Source organism: Carettochelys insculpta, chromosome 13 (assembly GCF_033958435.1).
Source record: "Carettochelys insculpta isolate YL-2023 chromosome 13, ASM3395843v1, whole genome shotgun sequence".
Lineage (NCBI taxonomy): Eukaryota > Metazoa > Chordata > Testudines > Carettochelyidae > Carettochelys > Carettochelys insculpta.
In genome coordinates this window covers 4,468,810-4,495,410 of record NC_134149.1, presented here as the reverse complement: position 1 = coordinate 4,495,410, position 26,601 = coordinate 4,468,810, and the positions used below count along the sequence as shown (strand labels likewise).

Here is a 26,601-nt window from a genome sequence, read left to right as displayed (position 1 = left end):
GTGGGGGGAGGAAAACACAGAGACCCCCACTTTCCTTGGAGTCCTCCCAGAGGGAGGCTCCTTTGCAGCCCTCCAGGAGGATCTGAGGACTGGCACTGGCCTTATGGGAAATTGAGCCTGAGACTCCTAGCTTACACTGTTGGTGTAGGACAGGACAGGTGGCTGAAAAAGTGCTGGGAGGATGGAGATAACAGTAAAGTGACCAGAGTTTAGCAGAAAACCTGAAGTTTCTCTTCCTCTGAATTTATAATGAAATGAACAACTTTGCAGGGTGCTGAGCGAAGCCATCTGTTGTACTGCTCCCTCTTAAGTGACCAAGCTTCCTTCCTTCCTTCCGTCCATCTGTCTTCTCCCTTCCACTTTGTCCTGTCAAACACACCTTGCCTCCTCTGCTGGCTCTTTGGAAATATTCACCACTGCCCTCTTTGCACCCTGGGCCAAGTGACAGTGATAGTAGGCGAGTGCGAAAAATGGGCTCCCATCACACAGATGTCAGTGGCGTCCTCTGGAGGAAGGGCCTGCTGCTCTGCAGAACAAGCCACTTGCTGAAGGGTCATGGATTGGTCCGGACAGCAGCATGCAGAGGGACCGCTTTGCATTTGTCCAGCTGGAGTGGCAGTACTGAGATGCAGAATGCTCCTGTAATGGGCAAGGGGTCATGGAACGAACATACAAGGGCATAGGTCATACAGCATCAGAAAACAAGTCATCAGCCTTTTCCACATCAGGGATGTTTTATTACAAGTGTCCTACCCTGGCCAACACTGGTGCATTGACACAGAAAAAGCTTCTATACCTGGACTCATTTCTACTTCCATGTATGTGAAACCTGCACAAAGCTGTTCTAATCCAAGTGGTGCTTACGAAGGTGGCTTCTCAAAGCCACTGTGGGGATTGAGAGGTTACCCTTCATGGGCAGGGGATGCAGTTCATGGGATGGGAGAGCAACGATGCATTTGTTTATCACATCTGTGTGTGGTCAAAACAAAAAAGCAGTCAAGTAGCACTTTGAAGACTAACAAAATAATTTATTAGCTGAGCTTTCGTGGGACAGACCCATTTCTTCAGACCATCAAGAAATGGGTCTGTCCCACAAAAGCTCAGCTAATAAATTATTTTGTTAGTCTTTAAAGTGCTACTTGACTGCTTTTTTGTTTTGACAGTATATAGACTAGCACGGCTCCCTCTCTGTAGCTATGTATGGTGTGCATCTGAGCATGTTTGTCTGTGGTTTAGTTCATTTCAATGAGATGGGAGGCTGCTGTAGTAACCACCTCTGTAATAGGGTGTCTTAGCATTCATTCTGCTGGAAGCCGTTTGTCCATGTTAACCCTCTGCATCATGATAGGGTTTATTGATTTATTTTCAACCCAGATTAACATGGGAGTGTCTAGGCCAGCAAAATTGCCTAGGAAGGTTGTGAGTATCAGAGGGGTAGCCATTTTAATGGGTAACCACAAAACAGCAAAAAGTCCTGTGGAACCTTATCGACGAACAGATATTTTAGAGCATAAGCTTTCGTGGCATTAGACAGAAGTGGGTCTTTGCCCACAAAAGCTTATGCTCCAAAATTTCTGTTGGACTAGAAGGTGCCGCAGGACTTCTCATTGTTTTCTTTTAGGGAAGTTGTGGGATCTCCCTCACTGGAATTTTTTAAGAGCAGGTTAGACAAATACTTGTCAAGGATGGTTTAGAATATCAGGAGTTGGCAACTGAAATAGCAAGAAGAGCCATTTTTTCAAATTCGGTAAAAAGTCAGTAACTCAAAAGCTGCAGTGCATGTGAATATGAGGAGGTCTTTAATAAATAACGTCAAACCGTACTTTTTGTAATCTTTATTTTCGGAACAGCGCACAATGATTTGTAACGTGATAACATGTTACTACAAGACATTCACAAACTTTTTATGTACTCTATCTCCTCACAATTTACATACGTGTATGCGTACCACTGTCTTCTTGACTTTCACTCCCGAACTTTCTCTCTGGAGGACACTAGGGAGAGTTATCCAACATTTCAAGATCACGTATTGTTTGATATTTACATACGAGTTTTTCATGTTGGGGCTTTTAGATGTTCCCTGGTGATCGAAAATATTCAGGAGGTTGGTTTGTTTGTTTTTTTTTATTTAAAACTTTGCAGTTACAGCATTGGGAGCCACAAAGAAGTCCTTAAAGAGCCTCATGAAGCTCCAGAGCCTCAGGTTGCAGACCCCTGGTCTAGATGGTATTTGCTCCTGCTGGTTGTGCAGAGGACTGGACTTGATGACCTCTCCAGGTTCCTTCCAGTTCTATGATTATACTGCTATTTAAGCCAAAGGAGCTATGCTTATTTACATCAGCTGAGGATGTGACCCAACATTTATCTAGTCACAGGAATGCTTTCAGGATTAATGAACTGCTCTGTAGATGACAAGGACTGTAGATTATAAGAGTTTAATATTCCTGTTGATTGATTGAGCTATCCATTGTGACCCACTTCGTGTTTCTCTTTATTGAATCTGATTTTAGGGACTTCAGTCTATTTCTCTTATTTACGGATAGCATACTGTCCAAATCCAAAAAGAATTTTTTCTCCCTCTGAAGTAGGTCATGCATGAATTTGGACTAGTGGATTTTCATCGTGAGAGCCCTTTTCCATGGCTTAGGCTATGTCTGTAATACCATAGAAAGTTGACCTAAGCTGTGCAACTCCAGTTACATTAATAATGTAGCTGGAGTCAATGTACCTTGGGTCTACACTGCAGGGAGTTGATGGGAGAGTTTCTCTTGCTCTTGTCATTTGGGCTAGAGTAGAGGGCTCGACTGCACAGCGATCTGCAGTTGATTTGGCGGGTCTTAACTAGACCTACTAAATCACCCCTGGTGGATTGATCTCAGAACATCAATCTGGACAGTAATGTAGATATAAACTTATTTTTGTACAAGCAGCTGATGCAGCACTATCAGGAAGTACACTCATGTCACCAAAATGTGCTGTCTTTGAAAGAAGTTGATTTGTTTTAATCAGATGCCCTAGGCATTGGTGTCTTCAGCTGTGCAGTTGACACACTATAGGAGAAAATAGGCTGGAAATATTAAGAAAGAAGAAGTGCATAAAAACACTACTTCCAGAAGTATTAAAATGTGTTGGACGTTGACAGGAAGCTCAGTATTCACAGAAAAGGTTGTTCGCTCGACAGGCTGTGAGAAGTGTTGGTGTATTTTACAGAATAACTTTCTAATTTAAGGTTTTTATACAGGGTGTCAAGATTTCACAGCATTTAATTTTTAAAGCCTATTAAAAGTTCAGATTCTTAAAGTTTAATAATCTGCTTATACTGTATATTCCTTTAAAGCTCTTCTGAATTGCATGTCAGACTCATTTATCCTTTGCAAAACTTTTAAGCAAATTATATATGAATTATCATTTCAAAACTGTACAAGACAAATTCTACGTTAACCTCAGTCATCCACATATCTCTTAATCCTCATTCCTTTCATATCATATCCAAACTAATATATTCGCAGTAGCCCATGAAAATGGGGCCTGATTTTACTTCGTGCAGGAAAGAGGTTCAAATTTCCCTTTGACTGCCAATATATTCTGCTTGTTTAATTCCACAAATACTAAACAAATAAAGCACAGTAGGAAGGCAGAGAGGGGGAAAAAACCTGTGTATTGTAACTAGAATGATTCCACACTAATAATAAATCTGAAATGGAACCTGCAGGGAAAACACAATCGAGGAAAACCTCGAACAATGTGGAGAAGGGCTAATGAGATTGAAGGACAACAACTGGGGTGCTCCTGGAGACAGCTGAAGGTTTTGTCCCAAGACAGAGTGAAGTGGAGGAGACTTGTAAATGAGCTATGCTCCACTTGGAATACAAAGTTTTAAGTCATGTAAGTCAACTCCTGGAGATGACAGTTATTTCTGGCCATTTTCAGAATATCAGATGCAATGGAGTCTGAAAAAAGCAAGCAGATTTTACCTTTTCAGGTACAGAAAACACAGGTTTTTAGCATTAACTAAGTTTTAATTAATCAGAGTGCATTGTTCGGTTGTTGTTCCCAGAGTAGGTTAAGAATAGAGATCATAGGTCTCTCTCCAGAGGGCTCTTTCGGAAGATCCCACAGAACGTCTACACACTGAAAGTGTTCTTTCGAAAGTAAATTGAAAGAATGCAGAGCTCCTTTCAAAGTTGCCCTTCCTTCCCATTTCAGGAAGAGCGCCCCCTTCTGAAAGCTTCTCCCAAAAGAAAATGTGTGTAGACGCTCCGTAGGGCCCTTCTTCCGAAAGAACAGTCTTCATTTTTGACCCCTGGCCTATTCTTTCGAAAGAGCCGGGGCTAGGTGTACGCTCTCTTTCGAAAGAGCAGATGGCTCTCTCGATCCGCTTTTTTGTGTGTGGACGCCCTCTTTCGAAAGAGATCTTCTGGAAGAGCTTCATTCGAAAAATTTGCGTAGTCTAGGGGTAGGCTGGGTGGGAGCAGTGAACATCCCCTTGCTCTGTTGTGATGGTCGGTGAATTGGACTGTACCTCTGAAAGGAGAATTTTTTTTGGTGCTCCAGGTCCCTGCAAGAGGCTTTTGATGTGGCTGATTGGGACTCAGGGTAATTAATATCACCAAGCAAAATAGAAAAGGACAGTTCCGGCATTGCTCAAGGTCTGGCAGTACTGTAACCCACAGGCCAGGGTGAACACTTTAAAGATTCTAGGTCAAGGCTCCAGCTGGTACAAATTGACACAGCTCCATTGATTACAAGAGGTCCTGCAATGCAGACCACCTTTTGATATTGTAGAATTGGGGGTTGTTGATGGCTTAGCTTTCACAGGGAGGGGTAGCTCAGTGGTTTGATCATTGGCCTGCTAAAGCCAGGGGTGTGAGCTCAATCCTTGAGGAGGCCATTTAGGTTTGTGGGGCAAATAGATTAAAAAAATCTCTTAGTGATGATGATAGGTCCTGCTGTGAGTGTAGGGGACTGGACTTGATGACCTCTCAAGGTCCCTTCCAGTTGTATGAGATAGGTGTATCTCCATATTTAATTCCTACAGGTCTTCTTTCTATTGCATCCCAATTCTATCGAATGTTATACTCACGGCCCTAAGAAAGTAAAGGTCAATGAGTCGCATCAAAGGAAAGAAGGCAGATACACTGGATTCTGTTCCCTTCTAGCAGGCTTAAAAAGTACAGCTGCATTTGAAAGACTACTCTGTAGGCAGGAGGCAGGCATAAATTAATTGGTGTGTGAATGAAAAGGTTATTTTTGTCTTTCATACATAATGCTTTACGTTTAACTTGCAAGATTATTTTCTGTAAATCATATGTTAGACTTCAGTGATTTCTTTCCAAACTTAGCACAGCCAAGTTCGCTTCAGCTGTTTCTCTGCATTTCAATGCAAATGCAGATTATGCGGGAAGGGGAAACACGCCATTACATTTATTGTCATATGTTTGAAAAACATTTTATTTTCTGAACTCCCGTGCTCTGAAATGAAAATCTGGCGGTAAAACTTGCTGGGTATCCCATTATTTAAAGCGAGTGGAGCAAGACTGGCAGAGCGTTTGGAACGGTGAGATCTTCTGGATGCGGAGGGTGGGAAAACCCCTTAAACATGTTTAATAGGAAATATTTATGACTGACAAACGAAAGGATTGTGTAATCCATGCAAGGCTTTAAGTAGGTAATGTTTTCATTGTGTCATTATCTTTAATTATCTTCACTGACAACCGTTTATCAGCACGCTTTACAACAAAGTGGCATTTCTCCTTTTGAGATCACCTTGTCACAAACAGTACCTCCTACCAGGGAACCATGGGAGGGAAACCAGGGTTACCACAGGTGTGGACTTGCAAAGTGAGGGGCTTGGCCCCACCCCAGGCCCTACCCCTGCTTCACCCCTTCCACCCAAGCCCCTCCTCCACCTTGTCCCATCACCCTACTTCCCTCAAGCTTGCAGCATCCTCGCTCCTCCTTCCCTCATCTCTCCCACAAAATTGCTGATCACAGCATCAGGAAGTGTGAGGAGGGTGGGGGAGGCATTGATCCATGAAGCCAGAATCAGAATGAAGTGGGCAGCAGGTCTGGGGGATGGGAGTGAGTTGATGGGGGGCTGCCCACCTAGGTGAGTTTTGATGCTGAATAGTACCTCATCAAAGAGGCAGGGGTCTTTGGGTGTGTGCTCCTCAGAAAAAGGGAGGGTTGGACTCACACTCCCCGTACAGTATTGGTGTCTCAAGAGGCAGAGACCCAGTTGGAGCTCAGGAACTTTAAACCTTTCTGCCAGTTAGAAGTTTTGGCCACTGCCAACAGTGCTATTGCTCATGTATGGAACAGAAACACCTGCAAAGCTGCTCCAATTCCACAGAGAGGCCTGTGAGTTAAGTTGGAAACAGCCTGTGTCCATCACTGGGTGCCTCTCTGTGGCTGTCATTACATAATCCGGTGGTCAGTTTGGTTTCTCACTGCTCATGCTTCCTCAAGGTAACGAGGGAAGAACCTGGTCCTCTTTGGCCCTACTACAGCAAGGCACCTAAGCACACACCAAATGCTGCCCTTGCTCCCCAAAAACACTTTATTCTGATACAAAACCTTGGCTGTAAATCTGTAAGATGAGGTCAGGCCGGTCCTGCTTGTGTGGTACCATGACCACACTCATGCTAATTAACAGTCAATGCATTCGGCTGCTGCACTGAATGGAGAGAATGACCAAAAATGAAGTTACTGGCAGGAATCTCTTAATAAGGAGCAAAACCCTGGCAAACAAAACAAAACAGGAGGTTTTTGCTGTTTGGCTTTCCTGTCCTTTCAGTTTCAGCAAGTAGCGTTGTGGGGCAGGAGTGCAGACCCAGCTGTTGATGGCTGTCAGGCGAGCAGCACCTCCTGTAAGGACAGTGCCCACTTCCCTTTCTAGGGAAGCTGGAATTTCAGGGCTGTTCGTCCTGCATCCCTTACTGACTCTTCATTTCAGACGTGTCCGGCTCACACATGATTGTTGCACATGCTCCAGTAAGATTCCGAGGCTCACTTCATGGTCAACCTGTGGCACGGATCTTGTAGGAACAAAGGTTTAGCAGCGTAATCTCTCACTTGGGGTCCTTTGTGTCGAGTGAGATTTCCCCTTGGACACCTGTGACTGATGAGTATGAAAGTGAGAAATTAGGTCAATTCTGGCTAGGAACACTCTGGCAGCAGCTGCATGTGACATCTGTCTCCATTGGCACCAACACCAGTCGCTCTGATGCAGGCCTGGGCACAGTCCTTATTTTGGGCTCTCTGGTCTTCATGGAGATGATGCTTGATCTCAAAGTGTCGCGCACCATTATTGATGGTGGTCCTCTGGGTTACCCCATCCTCTGCCTGCCTCTCCCAGGCATCAGCATGAATGCTGCACTTTACCAAGGTGTTCTTAGGACATCTCTGTAGCACTTTTGCTGGCTGCTACGAGACCTCACCCCGGTCCTCAGCTGAGCATAGAGAATCTGCTTAGGCAGATATGTGTCCAGCATCCTGACCACACGACCAGACAATTGTATCCGCCTGTGGGTGATTTTTGCCACGGTGCTGCAGGCATCAGCCTCTGCCAGGATGCTAACGTTGGTCTGTCTGTCCTTCCATGTGATGCCCAGTATTCTCCTCAGATACGGAATTTCTCCAGATCTTTTATATGACATCTATAGGGAGTCCAGGCTTCAGATCCGTATAGCAACATTGGAATGACTATGGCATCGTAGACATCGATCTTGGTCTGCCTCTTGATCTCATGGTCATCAGACTCGCCTCTGTAAACGTCCATAAGCCGCACTGGTGCGGTGATGGCGGATTTCTTCATCAACATCAGCGTTGCTGGACAGATAGTTTCCGAGATTGGGGGTGCTGTTGATATTTTCCAGAATTTAAGAGAAGTGTAATAATAGGACTGTTTTATGCATGTAGTAATGTATCTTTCCACAAGATGGTGCCCTGAGAATACTGATTCTGAGGTAGTATGCATTTTGTTGGAAGGCAGTTTAGAAACGTATAAATGTTATTTCACCTCAGCTGAAATCATGAGCTCAGCCCAACGAAGCATTTCAGCACATGCTTATCTTCTATCAGGCAAATAGCCCCTGGTCATGTGTGCAAGTGCTGTTCTGCATCGGGGCTTTATTTTGTGTGTGTGTAGCTGTGTTTTGTACTTTCTGCCACAGCCCACTGTGACTGCCCTGCTGGAAGACTTTTTTCAAAATATAAATGGACGTTTGTTTGTTTAACATTGTGCAGAATCCCAAAGGAATCACACACCAGTTTATTATTTTTAATAAAAGTCACTCAGGAAAGACAAATGATATTTTAATGATACTTTGTCTGGAGATCTGCCCTGGCTCTTCACAGGTTCCTTTGATCAAGGTACACAGGGTCTGATTGAAGGGAGCACTTAACAACGTGCTTTGAGCTTCAAGTCAAATGGCACTTAAGTGGAGGTCAGTTTTAAAATCCAGCCAAAGTGTGTTCTTGAGTCACGACCTTACTCTCTCTGCCTAGTTCCCCATCTGTAAAATGGACTCAGTAGTCACAGTAATACATCCTTTCATCCACCCTTTGTCTGTTCTGGCTGTGAGCAGTTCAGCATGACAGGAAATGTCATTGCTGCACCTGCAAGGGAGCCTCCTGGCCTGGTTATCCAGACATGCAAACTAGCGTGTTAAAAATAGCAGTGCGGCTGTAGTGGCAAGGGCTAGCTACCAGAACGTGCCTGTCTGCCTCTTGCAGTCACTATGTACCTGCACAGCTCTGGCCACTGTGGGGACCTGATCTCAGCTGGGGACTCCCAGGTAACAGGAGCACTGTCTGCCCTGGGGGAACTGAGATCAGACTGCGGTTGCCATGCTGCTCACATAAAGCTTAACTTGGACCAGGCGTCTGGGTTTGGGTTTGGGTTTGGGTTTGGCCTGGTCTGAAGCCTTGCGCCGACTCCTGCCACTCCCAGCAGAACATCTCACTGCTGTGGCCTGGTGTCACCTTGGACGCCGTTCCTTCTCATCAGGCTTGTGTCCAAACCTTGCTGCTGCTGCCTCCATACTACGGCCAGCCCCTGGCCTGTGCGCTCCATCCCCACAGCTGACCTCTCATCCGGGACTCCCCACCACCCATCTTGCCACAATGTCCTCCTCCCTCAGCTCCCAACGTGCACCTCAGATGTGGCAACCTGCACTGGCTGCAGCTGTTCCAACCCGCCCTGGCACCAGCCACCCCTTCTACAAATCCTTCACTGGCTCCCCCTTTGCATTGCATATGGTTGCCTCCTTAGGTCCTACCTACCTCCTCCACTCTCTGGTTCTCTGTCCTGGTCCAGCCTTGTGTCAGCATGGCCTTCCCACCTCCTCTGCCCTGCCTGTGCTGCCAGCGCCCGGGGTATTTGTTTGCTTCTGCTGCTCTGGTCTTCTTGTAGAGAGGATTTTTTTTTAAATGTTTAAGTTAACCGTTCCCACAGCAGACTTGGACCTAAATCAGACGCCTGGCTGTTGTCACCCAGCTGGCCTGCCAGCGTCCCATACAGAATATCCTTCTCCTTGTACCAGAGTTGGAAGCCCCTCAAGACAGGGCTTGTCCTTTTGTCTTGTGCTTGTGTAGTGCCTGGGGCCCTGACTGGGGTCCTAGGTGCTGTGGTGAGAGAAATAAGAACATACGCTCCCTCCCAGGGCTGGGACTGTGCCTTCCTCTGGGCCGGGAGGGCAGCTGGCATGCAGCAATCAACTACTCCCAATTCTGGTCAATGGCCCCATGCTGTCTCCTGTGTTCACTTGTGCAGGTACAGTCAGCAGGCAGCGAGGAACAGTGGGAAAGTGCCAGCTGGCACCCATGAGATGAAAATGAAGGGTCCCGAGCCAGTGATCAGCCAGCTCATCGACAAGCTGAAACACATCAATCAGGTGGGTGCCAGGATAGGGGATGGGGATTGCTCTGGGGCGGGTTTCAGATCTGCCCTGCTTTGCTTGGTGAGGTAAGTGCCTGGCAAGCTGTGAAGGGCCTACTCACGTGGCTTGGCTCAGCATAGCATGGCCTTTTGCCCCAGCCTCTTGCTCACCAGAGTCACACCAAGTCAGTAGGGAGCATGGGCCGAGGGCCAGCTGCCTCACAGTCACCCCACAACCCTGTTTGCTGTGCTGCATGGCCCAGCTTCTTGCTCTGGGCCTAGCCCATGGGCTTGCAGCACTGCTCAGGGTTAGCCTGGCCACCCTTCTGTCATGACACACTGGTCCAGGATGAAGGTTGCGTGCCAGGGTGGAGAATGCATGGTGCCCCCTTGGCAGTGTAAGGAGGAATTGTCGGCAGTGTGTGCCCATTGAATGGGGAGGCTGTATCCATTGCCACTGTCAGGACAGGCCTCTGCTGTCTCCCTGTAGTCCCTGGGTTGCACCCACCTTTACCAGCAGGCAGTGGTCACCATCGCACCACCCGCCACCTGGGGTGAGATGTTCTAGGCCACGTCCCTTCCCACCTCCTCTGCTGGTCCTGAATGAGAACACGGCATAGGAGCTGACGTCAGGCGTGTGAGACCCCAGGTTGTGTGAAATGCCTAGCCAGCTAGCTCTGTCTCCTCCGCGGGGACGCACAGAGAACAGCATGCCTCAGAAGGGCTGACTCAGTGTCTCTGTCTCTCCAGCACTGATAGAAGCAATATGGTTCCATTAGTTATTGGCTGTTTCCCCACTTTGTTGCCATTGGCTCTGCCTTGAGGTAGCGGGTTGAGGAGAACATGTCCTGGGGACCACCACCACCAGTCCAATGCCCAGAAGCTCAGGGTTAGGTCCTGGGCTGGTTTTCCTTAAGATGACTATATAACCTTCTTATGGTCTCTCCTGGTGTTCTGGTCTAATGGTTTCTCAGCTCTCTGCCTTCCCTCAGAGCAGGCCACCTAAGAGCTCTGCTCTCAGTCCTGTGGTGCCAGTGGGGCGTGTTGAGTGGTGGTTTAAAACGTCGCCTTTGGGGGGTTTCAGCCTTTACTACTCTTTCCAGGCACAGACTGTTGTGGGTACAAAGAACCAAGTTATAATGTGCCCTGTGATATGGCTGAGTTACCACAATTAGCCTGAGAGCAGGGCGAATGTCTTCATAAGCTTTCAGAAGCGAATGAGGTTTTAAAATAAAACTCAGTCAGGAAAACCCACCGTTCCAGGCTGGCCTGGGGGGTGGTTTTGCCCTTTCTGAAGTTCCTAGCGGAACTGGTTTGCTGATGACCTTTTCTTTTCTGCTCCAGTGAACCCCAGGGAACTGTGTTCACAGCATTCCCTGGCTTAAGTGGTCAGGTCCCCAAGATGCACCTGTTACACTCACACAGGAGGTAAGGAGCAGGCAGCTTTCCCTCTCTCCTGGACAGTGATAGAAGGGGAACAGCAAGCGACAACCAGTGTTGGTAGGAGTCAGGGGGCTTTGGTGCCCTGGGAGGCGCTCAGGTCTGGGGGCAGTCCTGTACCAGTGTGGGGTGCACCCCCACCACCCCCCTTCGCTTGCTGGCTGTTGAGTGAGGCAGCCTGCAGGAGAGCTCCTGGAGTCCATTCAGAAGCGTGACACAACTCCTCCTGCATCAGAGTGCCCCAGCCAGCTCTTCCTGGAGCAGCACAGTGTGGCTCACACCCTTACTTTCACCTTGGCTTCTGGCGCACATTAGCAGAATAAAGCTGGGGCCCAGGCCCAGTTTTCCTTTACATATACCTGCCACCTTGCAGTACTGTACAGTACCAGGAGAAAAAGGCATAAACAGCTCGCTGCTAAGCAGCGAAGAAGGCAGGTTTCAGCTGGGTTCAGTATTTCACTATTCACACTGAGGAAGCCACACAGAACAAAAACATGGTTAGGCCTGTGCTGGAAATTGCTGACATAAAATGCTTTTGCAATGCTGGCTGGCAGATTGGGTCCATCAGGCCTTTTGCTGATCAGTCTAGGCTGCAGGGAAGCTCAGATTCCTGGGAGAGATAAGGTAAATAACTCAGTTGAACTGAACTGTATTGTGGTAAAGCTCTCATATTTTTTTTAAAAATCCAAAATAAAAGAACTCTCACATTTCCCAGTTTTGCAACTGAAAAAAAGAAATTGAGAAAAAGGAAGCGTGGGAAGTGTTTAAAAATGAGCTGATTGCAGGATGGCCACTTACCAATGCTTTTAGCAGACCAGCAGATGGCAGCCAAAGTCTGCAGCTTTAACATTATGTCGTTCAACTATGGGTATTTTTAAATTTATTTATGTGTATATATAGAATGTGAAAGTTTTGAAAAAAATCAAACACTACTGTGGAAAATGTTAACTTTTGGGGAAAGGCCATTTGTTGTTGGAAAAGAGTTTAGAAGAAAATAGTTTGAAAGCAAAAAATAATACCCGAGAACGAGTTATAAAGCACAATTCATGCCAAATACATTGTCACAGTAAATGGCTCACATCCAGGTAAAAGAAGATTTGGATCTTTCTTAGACTTGGGACTTTGGGGCTTGACTCTCGCCACTGAGCTTCATTCCTTGGCCCGGGAAAGTTTGCCTGTCTCGTTCACATCCAGACTGCACAATGGGCTTCCAAAGTGGAGGAGAAGTGAAAAGTAACAGTTCTGGTTGATTCACAGTCATGTTCTGGAGGTGTTGGCTTCTGAGGCAGAATGCAGTGTGGACTCTCAAAATGGAGAGAGATGAAAAGTAGCTTATCTGCTCTGCTCAGACGAAGAGCATCTTTTCAAAGAGTTTCCTTCAGGCTTTCAGGGTCTGTTGGAGAAGCGGGGCAACAAGAATACTTTTCAGTGATCTGTCCTTCGGGCTCAGGTTTCTGAAATGCAATCTCTTTAGGTATCCAGCAGATAGCAACAATGTCTGTCAAATGGTTCGCAGTCCCTCATTGGGATCAGAGGAGACACGGCTCTGGTTCCAGAGACAGAAGCAGACTCAGTTTCCAGTTAGTTGAGGTCCAAAACATTTTCTTTAACACTTGGAAATGGCTGTTAGGTGTAATGTAGGTTTTACAAGGGTTTAGGCTTTACTGATCATATGCTCTTCTGAATACGAAAAATGAACCCTTTACCACAAGCATGCCAGAGTTCCAGAATTCTCTGGAGCTTGTTCAGATTTGGTGACTCAATTGTGTAGTTCTGTCACTCATTAATCAAACAATGTTCTCCATCTGAATCTAAATACATGCCTTTGTAGCTTTGGCGTATAAAGCACCCTCCCACCCCCCGGTTGCATTATGTATTGTAGAACCTGCTTGGTTTCCAAGCATTCAGGTGGACCTCACTCTTACACCAGAGTGGATCGTCCAGTGGTAGTAGGAAAACAGCACCTTAACACTCTACAAAAGGGGAAGTAAAGGTCTGAGTTTATTAGGGTTGGTTTGATGGTCTTTTAAAAATAAAATATACAGCAGTTTGTGTACGTTTAACATTTCAGGTCAGATTTTTTTGGGGAGCGAATGCCTTTTTCTGCAGCATGATTCCTAATAATAAGATTGATATGCCAAGCTGGGTTTTTGTTTTTTTTTAATGTGTGATTTGAGCTGGTTTATGATTGTCATCATATTGGCCCTGGGATTTTTTAGATTCTGTTGTCCATAGACCAAGCTGTGGTACAGGTTTTTTAGCTCTGTTCCCAGAAGTGTGGATAGCTTGTTCATCAATGTTAGTGTTATAACATTTGGGAAGCCAGAGGTCTTGCTCAGGGAAATGAGTTATAATTGGTCTCTATTTTTATTTCCTCACAGCACCAGGGGAAGCAGGTAAGAGGGCTGCTGCTGTTCCTGTTACACAGTTGAGGAACTGAGGTACAGCAAGGCTAGATCACTGGCCTGTGGTTCCTCAGGGACTTTCTAGCAGAGTGGGGACTCGAACCCAACTCTCCTAAGTCTAAGGGCAGCAGCTTAACAACTGGACCACTCAGAGGCTTAGTTAATGGCCTCTCCCCTCATTTCTGAAAGTATTTTGAACCAATACTTGGTAAGACTTGGAATGAAACCCCGAAAAGGAAAATGAGTGGGCAAGATACATCATTAGAAAATTGAGAGGCCTGGAAACATATTTTAAATTTCCGGACGCTGGAGTGCAGGACTCATTGAAAATATTTCAACTATATAGTAGTTTGACAGCTCTTTGGTTTGTACATCAAATGATCCATAATTTATTACATGGTGAGGGACTGTGTTTTTATCATATTGCATATTCTCTGGCCAGAAATATAATAGCCATCTAAGCTCTTGAAGGAAACCCATTTGGGAATCACAGTCCTGGCAATGGGCTTTCACAAACCCTGGGAACTTAACTTTGATTGATTCCCTAGAACACAAGGAGACTGTATGATTTCGAGGCATATGCTTGTTTTACAAAGTGAAACCTTCAGGTCTTTTTTCCTATGTCCAGCTTAAGGCCCTGGTCCAGTTTCAAGGTTGGACCAGAGTCAAAATTTGGACGTGCAGGAGGCAGTAAAACTCAGCATTGTAGAAGTGGAAAATCAGGCCAGTAAAGATGAAAGGCAGCACGGTAACACAATACACATCATGAGTTTGCAGAACAGGAACTGAAGGTTAAACAGGTGTGTTTAAAGGTACTTCGATTGACTATGATTGTGTATTCACCACTTGCTGAGAGCAGTCACTACCAAGGCTACATTCATGTGGAAAGTGACCAAAAGGCTATGATATTGAATCTAATGTAAACCAAGCAGGCTTGGAAACTGTATCACATCTCTGTACCTACATGCCCTTCCATCCTGTATTGGAATGCCTAAATTCCAAGGGACCTACCAAAGTGTGTGCTAGCTTCCTTCCAACCCCTGACTTCATGTAAAGTAGGAACTTACTGATTTAGTGGCTGGGAATACATCACTGGCCATATGCTGTGGTGGGACACAGAAAAACGGGGCAGCCATGCATTTGCTGAACATTTAACAAGTCTGCAGGCAAAGGAAGTCAGATGAGAAACAGACCGAGTCTGAGCTCCTCACTTTCAGCAGACAGGAAACTAGCAAATACAGTGACCAGAGATTGCTGCTCTCCTTACAAGGGCTGGAAGGTGTCATGACGCTGCTCGGGATAAAAGGGCGGGATGCACTTAGCACTACCTAGGGACACTGTAATTTCCTGAAGTAACAGCAGCTCTTCAGTGGAGTATCATTACAGTATTCCTGCAGTGAGCAACATGCATGCCAGGTGTCTGTGGGTGACCTGTTGCATTGCACATGCAGAAGACGGTATTTAGCAGGGAGGAGTGTGACTATGTTAAAACAACTGTATTGGGTAATGCCAGTAAATAGTTTCAAGCAGGCGTCTTATTGCATGTGTTATGGGAGACCCTGTGGATTTCACAGGTCTTTCAGAAATGTTTTCTCTGCTTCGGAAAGCTGGAAACTGAGACAGATTTGATGAAATTCCCTCCTGATGACTTGTATGAGGCGTTGCCATATCTCCTTCTTACATTGCATTTTAATTTGGTAACCATATGATAGCATAGTCATTTGCAAGAGGTACAAACTGCATGATTTTAAAATAAATTATCCCCAGTATTTATCAGTGACCATATAATATTTAACAGCATATAACAAAATTAGTTCCTCCTTGCTGATTTTCCAGGTTTGAAACATATTTATAATAGTCAAACTGCTGCATATACAGAATACAATTTATCAAATCCTCCCAAGAAATGTAATAAACAAAACAATTATTTGGGCATGCCTTTTTGGGCAGCATTCTGAAACAGTTTGTAGCAATTAAAATATTAAAACCACATGCTGTTGAAAACAACTAGACATCACAATTATTTATTTTTACGGCTATTCAATAAAATAACAGAAGATTTTTTTTTAAATGATAAATGTGCTTTGGAATGTATTAGCTAATTCCTTTTTCTGCTGCATGAAATAATCCATAGTTCCACCAAATCTGGGGTTGGTTTATAAAGACTAACTAAATTCTCCTTTTGTGACTGAGAAGCCATTCACTGGCTGGTGTTAATACACCATTGTAAATATTCGCTCACAGTTTGACTGTGTATTGCAAGCAGCAATTAGAAGAGATCCGCTAGGCCAGTTAAATTAGGGAACATGCGACACAGGCTAACTAAAACAAAATTAAGTTTGAGTCTATCTCTTTTTTAATTCCAAAAGTGGTCTTTCCTTGGGTATTTCCTTCTCATAGGCTTATATGAAATATTTATTGCCCCATGTCTGCAAACATACTGGCTTTATTGGGTTCAGTGTGAGAACACTTCCAGAATAGGTCATGCAGAGAGGGTTATTTTCCCTTGTATCACATATCACCCTTGAGTTAATTGAATTGATTTTTTTAAAACTATTATTGGCTAAGCAATAATCTGCCTCTGCCCTTCTAGTCAATGGATTGAAAATTAGGTTACTTGACTGTTGTATTTACAATCTTCCCATACATATATAGGATCATAGAGAGCTTGTAGCAGTTGTGTGCTCTGGAATTTGAGGTATTTCCAATCTGAAGTCTACAGAATAGTACAAATTCCATGGAAAAAGTAATACGAGGCTGTGGTGCTGCAGTCTTTTTAAAAAACAAAAACCAAACAAAAACATTCACTTGTAGTGAAATCTCCCCCCCCCCCCCCACCATGCTGATCTGAGATCTTAGCACTGCTGAAGTCCTGTTTAGCACATAAAATAGGATTTTAGTGCTGCTTATTCTTCATACTGGCCCCCTATACAAATGTGACTTTAACCCTATAACAGTGAGAGGGAGAGAAGACCAGGGAGGAACCCACTTCTGCAGTCATTAAAGTCTATGGCAAAAATCCCATCAGCTTCAGTCAGTGCAGGATTCGGCCACAGATCATATATTTCTTGCCCAGATTGGCCAGAGGTTTTGGAAAGAAAGAAACGTGAGATTTTTGCCATAAAATCCCAAAACATGTTGAACCATTGTCACGCCCGGAGTTTTATACATCATGAGAATGCAGATGTGGTTTTTAATAGGTGAAGGACATAGCCTCTGAGTTAGGGTGACCACATGGCCCTATGGCAGATACGGGACACTGGCCCACAGGGATGGGGGGCTACTGGCCCATGTCAGGGCTCGTTGGCGATGGGGGTACTGCTCGAGAGTGGGGCACAAGGGATGGGGGCTCTGCAGCCTCCTGATGAGGGGGGAGTGGGGGATAGGGGCTCCGCAACCTCACAGCAGGGGGCGCCAGGGAATGAAGAGGCTGCCCCATAGCAGAGCTCATTGGCAGTGGGGGCTGCCCCCATGGGGTGCCGGGAAATGGCGAGCCGCCCAGTGGAGGAGCTCCCTGGCAGTGGGGATGGCTGCCTTGAGAACTGCGTGTCAGGGAACAGGATCCCCATAAATTATGGGACCATTAGCCCATTTTCTTAAAAAAAAGTTGGGATGCCCATGAGACAGCTTAAGTGAGGGGCTGTCCTGGGAAAAACAAGATGGGTGGGCATCCTACTATTAGTGCGTCCCCTCAGGATGAGCTTCAGAAAGTGCCGGGAGAGCCCCGAAGAGGGACAGCCCTGTGTTTAAAAACAAAGCCCCAAGGCAAGAAAGAAAAGTCTCACAAGGTTTTCACCAGAATTTGCGATCTCCCCTTGTCGTGGCGTTAGCCACTTGCTGCTGGGGCCTCCTTGGTGCTCCTCTGTGGACTAGCTCTCCATGGATCTGATGCCCCGCTCTTTCTGTTGCTCACTCTTTGGACTCTGCCTCTGTGGACACAGGGGGCTGCCCCTGCATGATGCAGCCCTCTAGCCAGGTCACTATACACCTCCACTTCCAGGCCCACTGACCACCCAGTCTGGCTACCCTCTCAGGCCACCTGCCAATCCGCTTCCCCCTCTGCTGCTTTCCCAATGGCCAGCAGGAGAATCCTGGTCTGCCAGCTACATCAGGCTGCAGCCCAGAGACCCTGTGTCTTGCAACCACAGTCTGCTCAGGTCCCAAATGCGAGGTGCGAGAAGGCCCAGCTCCACGCCCCTGGAAGGGGTAGGTCTGAGGGCACTCTGCTGTCAGGCCCCATCCCAAACTGGGGGAATGGCAGAGGCACAGTGCTGCTCCTGGCCCTGTGAACTGCTCTGTGTGACAGACTCCAGTCACCCATGAAGGGCTGGACGGGGGCAATTTCCCCTCTTGATCCCCGCTGTCACAGTGTGCATGTGGCTGGGCTCTCCCCTTCCCTCTGTGTGTGTGTGGGGGGGGGGCTGGGTTCCCCCCTTCCCTGTATATGTGTGTGTGTGTGTGTGTGTGTGGCTGGGCTCCCCCTTTGCCTCTGGGTGTGTGTGCGTGGGGCTGGGCTCCCCTCTTGTGTATGTGTGGGTGGGTGGGTGGCTGGGCTCTCTCCTTCTCTCTGGGGGTGCGTGCTTGCACAACTGCTTTAAAAACACCTCTGTTCATAACTGATGGGTGCGGTGCCATGGTGAACAAGTACACATGACCCCAATATTGGTGAACAAGACAAAACTCACTCCCCATAGCCCTCTGCCCTGAACTGCTGCACTCCCCCCTAACACTTACATTTCTTACAGGCACTGTTTTATCGCAATGCCCCACCCCACCAGGTTGGGGGATAGGTTGTCATAGTACATTACCTGTAAGAAATTTGGTACTTTCACCCCTAGTTATGAATAGATACAAAGGATTGGCAGGAGGTTCCAAGCCTAGTGTTCTCTAAGGATTTGAGAGTATAAACATCACCTCTGTGACCTTCGCTGGAGGTACTCACATGCGAGGGACTCTGCTCCCCCCAGAAATATTAAAAAGTAAACAGGAGCCAAGGTTACTTCCCTGCTGGAGGAGAAGGCTAGTACAGGAGACACACAGCTATAAAATGGCTGGCTGCTTAGGGCAAGGATTTGTTATCTCTGCACAGTGACCGGCAGTGGCGGTGTTCTGGGAAAAAGTCCTTAGAATTCAAAAGTGCATTGGCTCCCCTGCTGAGGAATCAACATTTGTGTGTTACACTCTGGGCCCAAACTGGTATCTGACTCAGCACATTGGAAAGGAAAGGCAAGGGCAAAGTGGAAGTAAATGGAAGAAGGGCCTATCCTGGGCGACTGTCATACCCTGCCACAAAAAAAATTAGAGGGTTGGAAAAAATAGGGAGGTTTTAAGGGTAATTTAAGCAATGTCTGTGGTGTGATGGCTCGTTTGTTTCTTGACTGACAGCAGGGAAAGATCCCAGCAGATGGCCATTCTTTAACTCTGCTACTCTTAACAATAAAACATTCCTAGGTGATAGAGCAAAGAATAGCCAGCCTTGGGGGAAGAGGAGAGAGAAGAGTGAAATAGTTTTTCAATCAGTGTGGCTGGGGGCAGGCACGAAGGGGAGCCTCAGAGAAATAGCAGAGCCAGAGATGCATAAAGGAAGTGTCCTACATTACTCATCCTCCTCGGTGGAGAGGAGGCAGGAGCCAATATCCCGCAGTGGCAGGGTTCTTGGGAGGGGAGGTCACTGCTGTCCCCTCTTGCCCTCCCCAGATGATTCCCCTGCCTTTTGCCAATCCCCTTGGCTACCTCACACCTTCTTGGGTTCTTGCCAGGTCTGTAGTACAAGGCAGGGTTCCAGAACTGACTTGCTTACCCCTTGACCACCTCTTTGCACCTAAGCAACTCCCCTCCTCTCTAGGGAGTGACTGCACCACTCCTCCCATCAGCCTTGTCTTACCACCGACTTCCTCTCTTTCTAAGTCTATCCCAGCTCTGCCCTGAGGTGGGTTTCCTGAGCCACCATCCCTGGCGTTCTTTTGGGGGCAGCCTATGAGGTTAACAGGCCTTGTGTGTGGTAGATGCCCCATTGCACCTGTTCTTGTGAATCACACATTCATTCATTTTACTGTAGCTTAGGATCAGACCAAACCTTTGGATTAATGATCACTTCGAGGATACCAAACAAATCTCAGTTCATTTTCATGGTAAAACCAATGTTTCAGTAAGCCAGTGGGCTCAGGAAGCTGCTCTTTGAGATATAATAAAATCAGTTTTTATGGGGTTAAGGCCATCAACACAAGGGGAGAGATCCCAGCCTCATGGAAATCAGTCAGCATTTTGTCATTGACTTCCATGGGGCCAGGATTTCACCTGATGGTAAGTCTGATATGTTAACATTTGACTAGTTAAGCCATTTCCTCTTACTATAGCCATTAATCTGTATTGCTCTGTCACTAGATAATAGCATGAGGAGAGGCAAAAACCTCTTATTTTTGTGCTTTCGATTCTAATATCAGCTGTAGTGCTTAATTGCTGCTCATACAGAGTCAGGTGCGTCCTGCAGAGAGTGCTTAAAACAATTCAATGGGAATCATTTGAAAAAATATCTTTTAAATTGGATTAATTTTCTTTGCATCAAAACATGCAGCTGATGCACAAAAGCTCTGGAAAACAAACACCAGATATCCTGTAAATGTAGCTCAACTTTATCCTGTTATGAAGGAAATAAACTTGGAATTGTTGTTACAGCACAAATCCCACCAACAACTGGATGTGTAGATGTCCAATTGGTTACTGTGGGCCCAATCAATCATATCAAACAGATTCTTGCTGTGTGTCTAGTCCTCATAATCTATGAGAAAGCTCTCACTGATAATGTATCAGGTGGTTCATGTGATGGGTAGCCTCCCAAATGATAAATACATATTCGAAAAAGAAAATGGGATAGGCAACTATTTTTGGTGCTGCTTTGAGCATGCCAGGGAGTGGGGGGGAGACACATTATTTTTATCCCTAAACAGGATGTTGTTTCAGTCAATTCTGGCTTTCCTTAGAAATGGTATGGGCAGATGCGGCTGAGGAAAGCTCACTAACACACGTTGTGGAAGATTTGTAACCATTTCTTTGTAAACATGAAAATGTAGTCAAAACGATCAAATATCAGCTACTTCTAGAGTTGGTTAAAAATGGAGGTATGCTGAAATTTTTCCAAATTCGGCCAAACTGTATGTGTTGACCAGCTCTGGTGACTGAATATTTTGGTGCTGGGCGTGGAGTGTGACAGTGTATCCCTGTGGGCCTGCATTGCTTTCTGACCTGCAAGTCAATCTGATTTTAAATAACTTGATTGCATATGAGCCAGTTATTGCAATCCGTTACTCTAACAACTAGCCTCACAGCAGCTTCACAAGGGATAAGGCAGGAAAAGCTCTTTTCTCAGCAGGCGGGGCAGAATTCACCTGCAGGTCCTAAATTGCTGCCTCCAGGTTTTGCACTAGGAGACTGCAATATTTAAGAATATATGACTGGCCATACTGGGTCAAACCAAAGATCCAACTAGCTCAGTATCCTGTCTTCCGATGGTGGCCAATGCCCAAGAGAGAGTAAATAGAATAGGCAATCATCAAGTGATACATCTTCAGTTCTGGCAAAACTGAGGGACCGCCCCAGGGTCAGGAGAATGACAACCTGTGTTCCCTGTAAACTGAGCACTGGGGCTGTTGCCCAGGAGAGATTCCAGTGCCCGCCAACTGATTAGCAGCAAGTATTTCTATGGATGGTGCCACATAACCTAATTTATTCCGCCCATGGATGGAAAAAATTAGGGGGAGCCCTGAGGACAGTCCCGAACTAGGAGTGTCACATGGCAAAGCTACCCCCAAAGATGAGCCAGAGTTTAAGGTCAGGGGTTGGAGATGGAGGGGAATCCTCTCTGTGCATCGAGACAGGAAGATTGGTGCTAATAGCTGCTTACAAAATGAAGTGGGTTAGAGGCATGAGCTGTATGTCTTCATTTTAAAATGTGGTAGGTTTTCTGGTAAATCTGAGTAGGAGAGAGAACATAATGATCTGTAACCACACACATACACAGCCCAGCTGGCAGCTAACTTCATATTTGTGGCCTCAGGGATAAAACCAGTGAGCGTCTGCTCCAGAACGGCCTTTTGCCACACCCTCAGTTAGAGCTGCAGCATTTATCATGGCTGTGTATCAGTCTCTAGTGACTGGTACGACAGTCTCAAACTGCAACAGAACAGACCTATTCCCTCCTCTAAAGGCTTGTGGTTCATTCACAGATTTTGAATGGGTGAGTTGTACATCTCATTCATGCAATGTGTCCATTGTTCTGATTTATTGTCTGGTCAGCTGGGGACTAGAATGAGGCAAATTCCTGTTTTTCCTGTCCCAAAGACGTTAATATGTCTCCTTCTTTGGCACATCCCCCCATGTCCTTTCCAGATGCTAGCAGTGACCGTCAAAGAGATGAGTCCACCTTCTGGATTCTGTCTAGTGACATGGGCTGGTATTAATTTGTTGTAGCTATTCGTTATTTACATTTAGATGATGCCTTTCATCCTGAATGATCCAAAAATGCTTCCCTAAGAATATATGTTTGGAGCGATCACTTTCCTGGAAAGAAACCCAGCCATCTTTAGGGTGTCCACTGTGCAGCTTAGGTGCTGGAAGGAAGATAACTATGGTGAAAATGAGATTGGAAGTTCTTCTAAAAATATCTGTCTACTTTGCCTAGGAGGGCTTCTTGTGCTAGGGACAAGAGTAGATACCCTTGCTACATGAACGGTCTGAGTACAAAGGTGTATGAATCGAGTGCGCAGTCTTTGTTGGAAGGCCTGGAGAAGAGGGAAGCTGTCAGCAGAGAAGCTCTCAATGTCATTTATTTACACAGTGCATCTGTGAGTGAAGGGGAAAAAAAATCCAGACATAGAAACTCATTACTTGCTTTTGTTCCCTTCTTACCTGATGCCCGGAATGTGAGGTGGGTTGTCTCACAGACAGCAGCAGATGGAAATTACAAGTAACTCCAAGTGATGCACAAAGACCAGTGTTGGAGGCAACAGGAAATCTTTGCATAGCTCCACTTAGGGTAGAAAGTTTGAATTAGTGTTGAGAAGGTCAGGCATAGTCTGGCTACATGTGGGTTGCCTCTTCTTCTGAGCTACTAATTTGCCCATCTCTGTGCGAGCATGCATCTTCTAGCAAAAGAGGGCAGGCGGACCCCAAATCCAGGTAGGATACCCACTGTTTGTCAGCAGTGTCAATATCCGCATATAGCATTTTTCATTGGTATTGGCACTCTCCAGATACATACCTTTATATCTGTGTACGTGTGCCTGGCTCATATGTGACTGTAACCTGCTGATATATTGTCATGACTAGCTCTAACACCCGATAAGCTGGTTATCTTGGGTTTTAAGCAGAGATGGCTCTGGGCCAACCAGCAGCTCCTGCATGGTCCAGGCCCAGGGACAGGCTGCACTCCACATGGAGGCCCAATTTCTAGGCTCAATTCCTCCTGTTTTCATGTCTCCTCCACAGCTCAGTACCTGCATGTGGTAATGCCTCTACTGGCATCCCAGCATAGTGGGGTGACAGAGTAACTGCTGAAGACCCAAGGCAGGAAGCTGGCAGGGCATATTCCATGGGAGCTCTGCATTCCCTCCCGATCCCTAAGAATCCATAAATATGAGGAGATTAGAGCCTTGCACACACTCACCTCTCCCTCCCCTGGGCCAGGCCCCTCCAGCACGGCCATTTTGGTGAGCAGAGGAGTTGCCGCTGTTGCAGCAGCTGAGGCTGCTGGAGTTGAGAGGGAGAGCGAAATGTCAAAATCAGCAAGACAGTTCCTGGGAGAGGGGCTGGGAAGCAACAACAGCGTGAGGGTGGAGAAGAGAGCATCTGAAACTGTTTCAGGCAACATTGACATCAACTCTGCCCTTCTTGTGCAGATGTCAAGGGGCAGGAGTTCACCCACAAGTGAAAATTAACGTGGCTTGGGTTCCCCTCAGGCATATGGGTAAGAGCAAGTGATGCCTTTCACAGACCCGCTAAGTATGGCCTAAGGACTGCAGATCAGCAGGAGCAGCAGCAGCTTTGGAAGGCCGCGTACAGGTTTGTCTTGCCATTTGATGCGAAGGATGTACCTCAGGCATCTCTTTATGAACATCTGTCTGTAGTACACTGGGTCTCGCATGCGTACAAGACAATTACAACTTTCATGTACGTAAAAGGTTGCTACAAGGAGGAAGGAGGTAAATTGTTCTTGTTAACTGTCCATAGGAAGAGAGGCTGCTGCTGTGGCTAACCCCTTGGACTAGAGCCGAGATCCAGATGATGATGAGTCATGAATAGATTTGTATATCCTGGTTTTGTAGCAGCCCTGGAAGGGCCATATGGCTTCTTTTCTTACCCGTAATGTTCTCCTCTTCCTTCCTATCTTAACCCAAAAGAAACCATAAATAGACGTTATTCACAGGTGTGGGAAGAGCGATGGCAGGGGACCCCGAGGCGTCAGAATAATGGCTACGAGAAAGCGAACGGGCTGGTTGTAAATCTCAGGTAATCTGTTTGTCTCATGTGCCCTCTGCTGTATGGTGGTGTGTCCATGCTGAGGCAAGGAACACCTTGCCTATCTGAGTGCAAGAGCAGTGGAGATTAAATCATCCTGTTTGTAAAGGTGCCAGTGAAAGTTAACTAACCATCGCTTCCTCGGAGGGCTGTAATCATGTCCAATCCTTTCTATCATTCGCTGGTGAGAAACCCTGGGTCTCATCAAGGAGGAATTGAGAGTGCCTTGTCAGCTCCTCCTCCTGCTCTGATCGATGGAAACAACCAAAAGGGACTGGTTTTAATTAGCAGGTGGGAAGGAATCTGTATCCATTTCCCTTGACTCGGTGGTGAGGGACGTTTTTCATTTCAAGAGCTAAGTCCAAATTAAGCCGAGAACCCATAGATTTATGACAGTGTCTCCAGTTGGCTAGTACATCGCCAGAAAAGTCGATTTACCAGCAGTGGGGGAGAAGGAGTTTTCCATTACTTGGGGAGAACCCAAAGATAAAGAACCAGTACAACACTAGCTCTCACCCTAGTGTGCCTGTCCTGCTGTGCTTACAGCAGAGAGGGGCTCTGCAGAGCCCATGTTAGGCTGTGGGGGGGGATGACAGAATTGGACCTGGGACTGTGCCTAAGTAATAATCAAAGAGAATTTATTTAGACAGTTGCTCTCACTGTGCTGCAGGGTGCTTTGGCTGGTGCCCCCCGCCCTTGCTCCAGAAGAGAGTTGGAATTGTTCACGCTGTGTCATCTAGAAATAAACAGCAGGCACCTTATTGATGCCTTCCCCTTTAGGGGCCATGGTGGCTCAGGGATGCACTGAGTGTCCTGTGGGTGGTTCTGCAAAGGCCTGCGCTCAGGGGAGACGATCAAAAAGCAAGCAGCATGCCTGGGTGTGTAAGGAATGGGATGGAAAACAGTATTCAGAGGCCATTACTTAGTGAACAGAATACTGCCTCCAGCTGTGGTCACCCTGTCTCAGGTAAAGGAGGTCTGAGTGACAGGCCCTGTCCGCAGGACTGAACTTACATTGGAAGAAAAGTTGCCAAAGAACTGGACTGTTTAGAAGGGAGATAAGTAGGGGATGTGAGTGAAATAATGTTTGGTATAAAAAGGCTCATTTGGGCACTTCTGTTTACTGGTTCCTAAGAGAAGAAACAGGGATCAGTCAAAGAAACTGAAAGGCAACCCATTTAAAACTGACACGGGATATACTTGGTTTCACAGAACACATCGTTATCCCCTGGAACTCATTGCCATTGGATAGCACTCAGGCCAAGCAGTCAGTAAGGTTTGGGAAGGGATTCTCCATCAATACATTCAATGGGAACGGCCACTGTTAGATGGACTATAAACCTTTGTGCTACATGGTGTAAGCCAACTGCTAATTGCAGGTGTTAAAAAGAAACTCTGGGGAAGGGCAGGTTATTTGGTAATAGTCCACAGTGAGGTTTCTTGTGCCCTTCTCTGGAACATCTGGTACGAGACCAGGAAATGGGTCCCTGCTTTGAACCAGGATGGCAATTAGCATGTTCCTAAACCAAGGAGCACGAGATGGTGGCAAAGACGTTACAGGTTGTGATTCACAGAGCATCTTTTTTCCTCGGAGAATGCAAACGTTACAAAAGGGTGTTCTGTTAACCTGTGAAATAGTAAAGAGACCCATTACTCAGCATTCATCAAAGAACAAACCGGTTTTGTGGAAACCCCTCAATCCCTGAATGCAAACTTCTGCTGGCTCATTAGTGAAGGCCTCGATAGGAAGCTTTTTTCTTTGGCACAAGGGAAGCTAAAATTACTTAAAATTAATTTTGTCTAATGAACACAGCCTAAATAGTAAACTGCTACTGGGCAGAGTATAATGCTTTGTGTATACTCCCTGCAAGAGGGTGTTATGGGGAATTTTTCTATTGTGACTGGTGTCTATTGAAATGCAAAATTCCTTCTGGGAAAAATTTCCACTTGTGTGAAGATATGTCATTTCATGATACCATCTGGGCATGCAGGGAGATAAAACCTGCATCGTCTAATGGGACCTTGAATTTTGAGAAATAAATGGCAAGTGAAGCAGTGATCTCTAGCTTAGCAAAAAGATGCTTTTTAAAAACTGTCTCCATGTAATTCAAACCTCGAGATTGCTAGCAGATTTCTGTACAGTGAGTGAAAGGCGGGTGTCATGGGTAACAGCCAAGTATTTCCTTTTAGAGCAGGTGAAAAAACAGCTGACATTCCTTGTTGTTTTCCTAAATGCTGAAAATGACTTTTCCAGACCCAGCGTCTGTATCCATTTTATTAACATTTAATTAGCAACTACTCCTTACTGTGCTGAGTTGGAAATGGGAGTACTATTAGGAACAGGTTTCTTCTCTGCCTCTTATA

At 46.1% G+C, this 26,601-nt stretch overlaps 1 protein-coding gene across 2 annotated transcripts in view; it reads left to right on the top strand.

Annotated features, from left to right (window-relative positions):
* Window positions 1-26,601, top strand: part of GPC3 (glypican 3) — a 262,973-nt gene that overhangs the window by 171,321 nt on the left and 65,051 nt on the right. For both annotated transcript variants that reach the window (XM_075008006.1, XM_075008007.1), the window contains exon 6: window positions 9,776-9,896. In XM_075008006.1, the coding sequence (XP_074864107.1) occupies window positions 9,776-9,896 (121 nt within the window). The remainder of the gene's footprint in view (window positions 1-9,775; window positions 9,897-26,601) is intronic.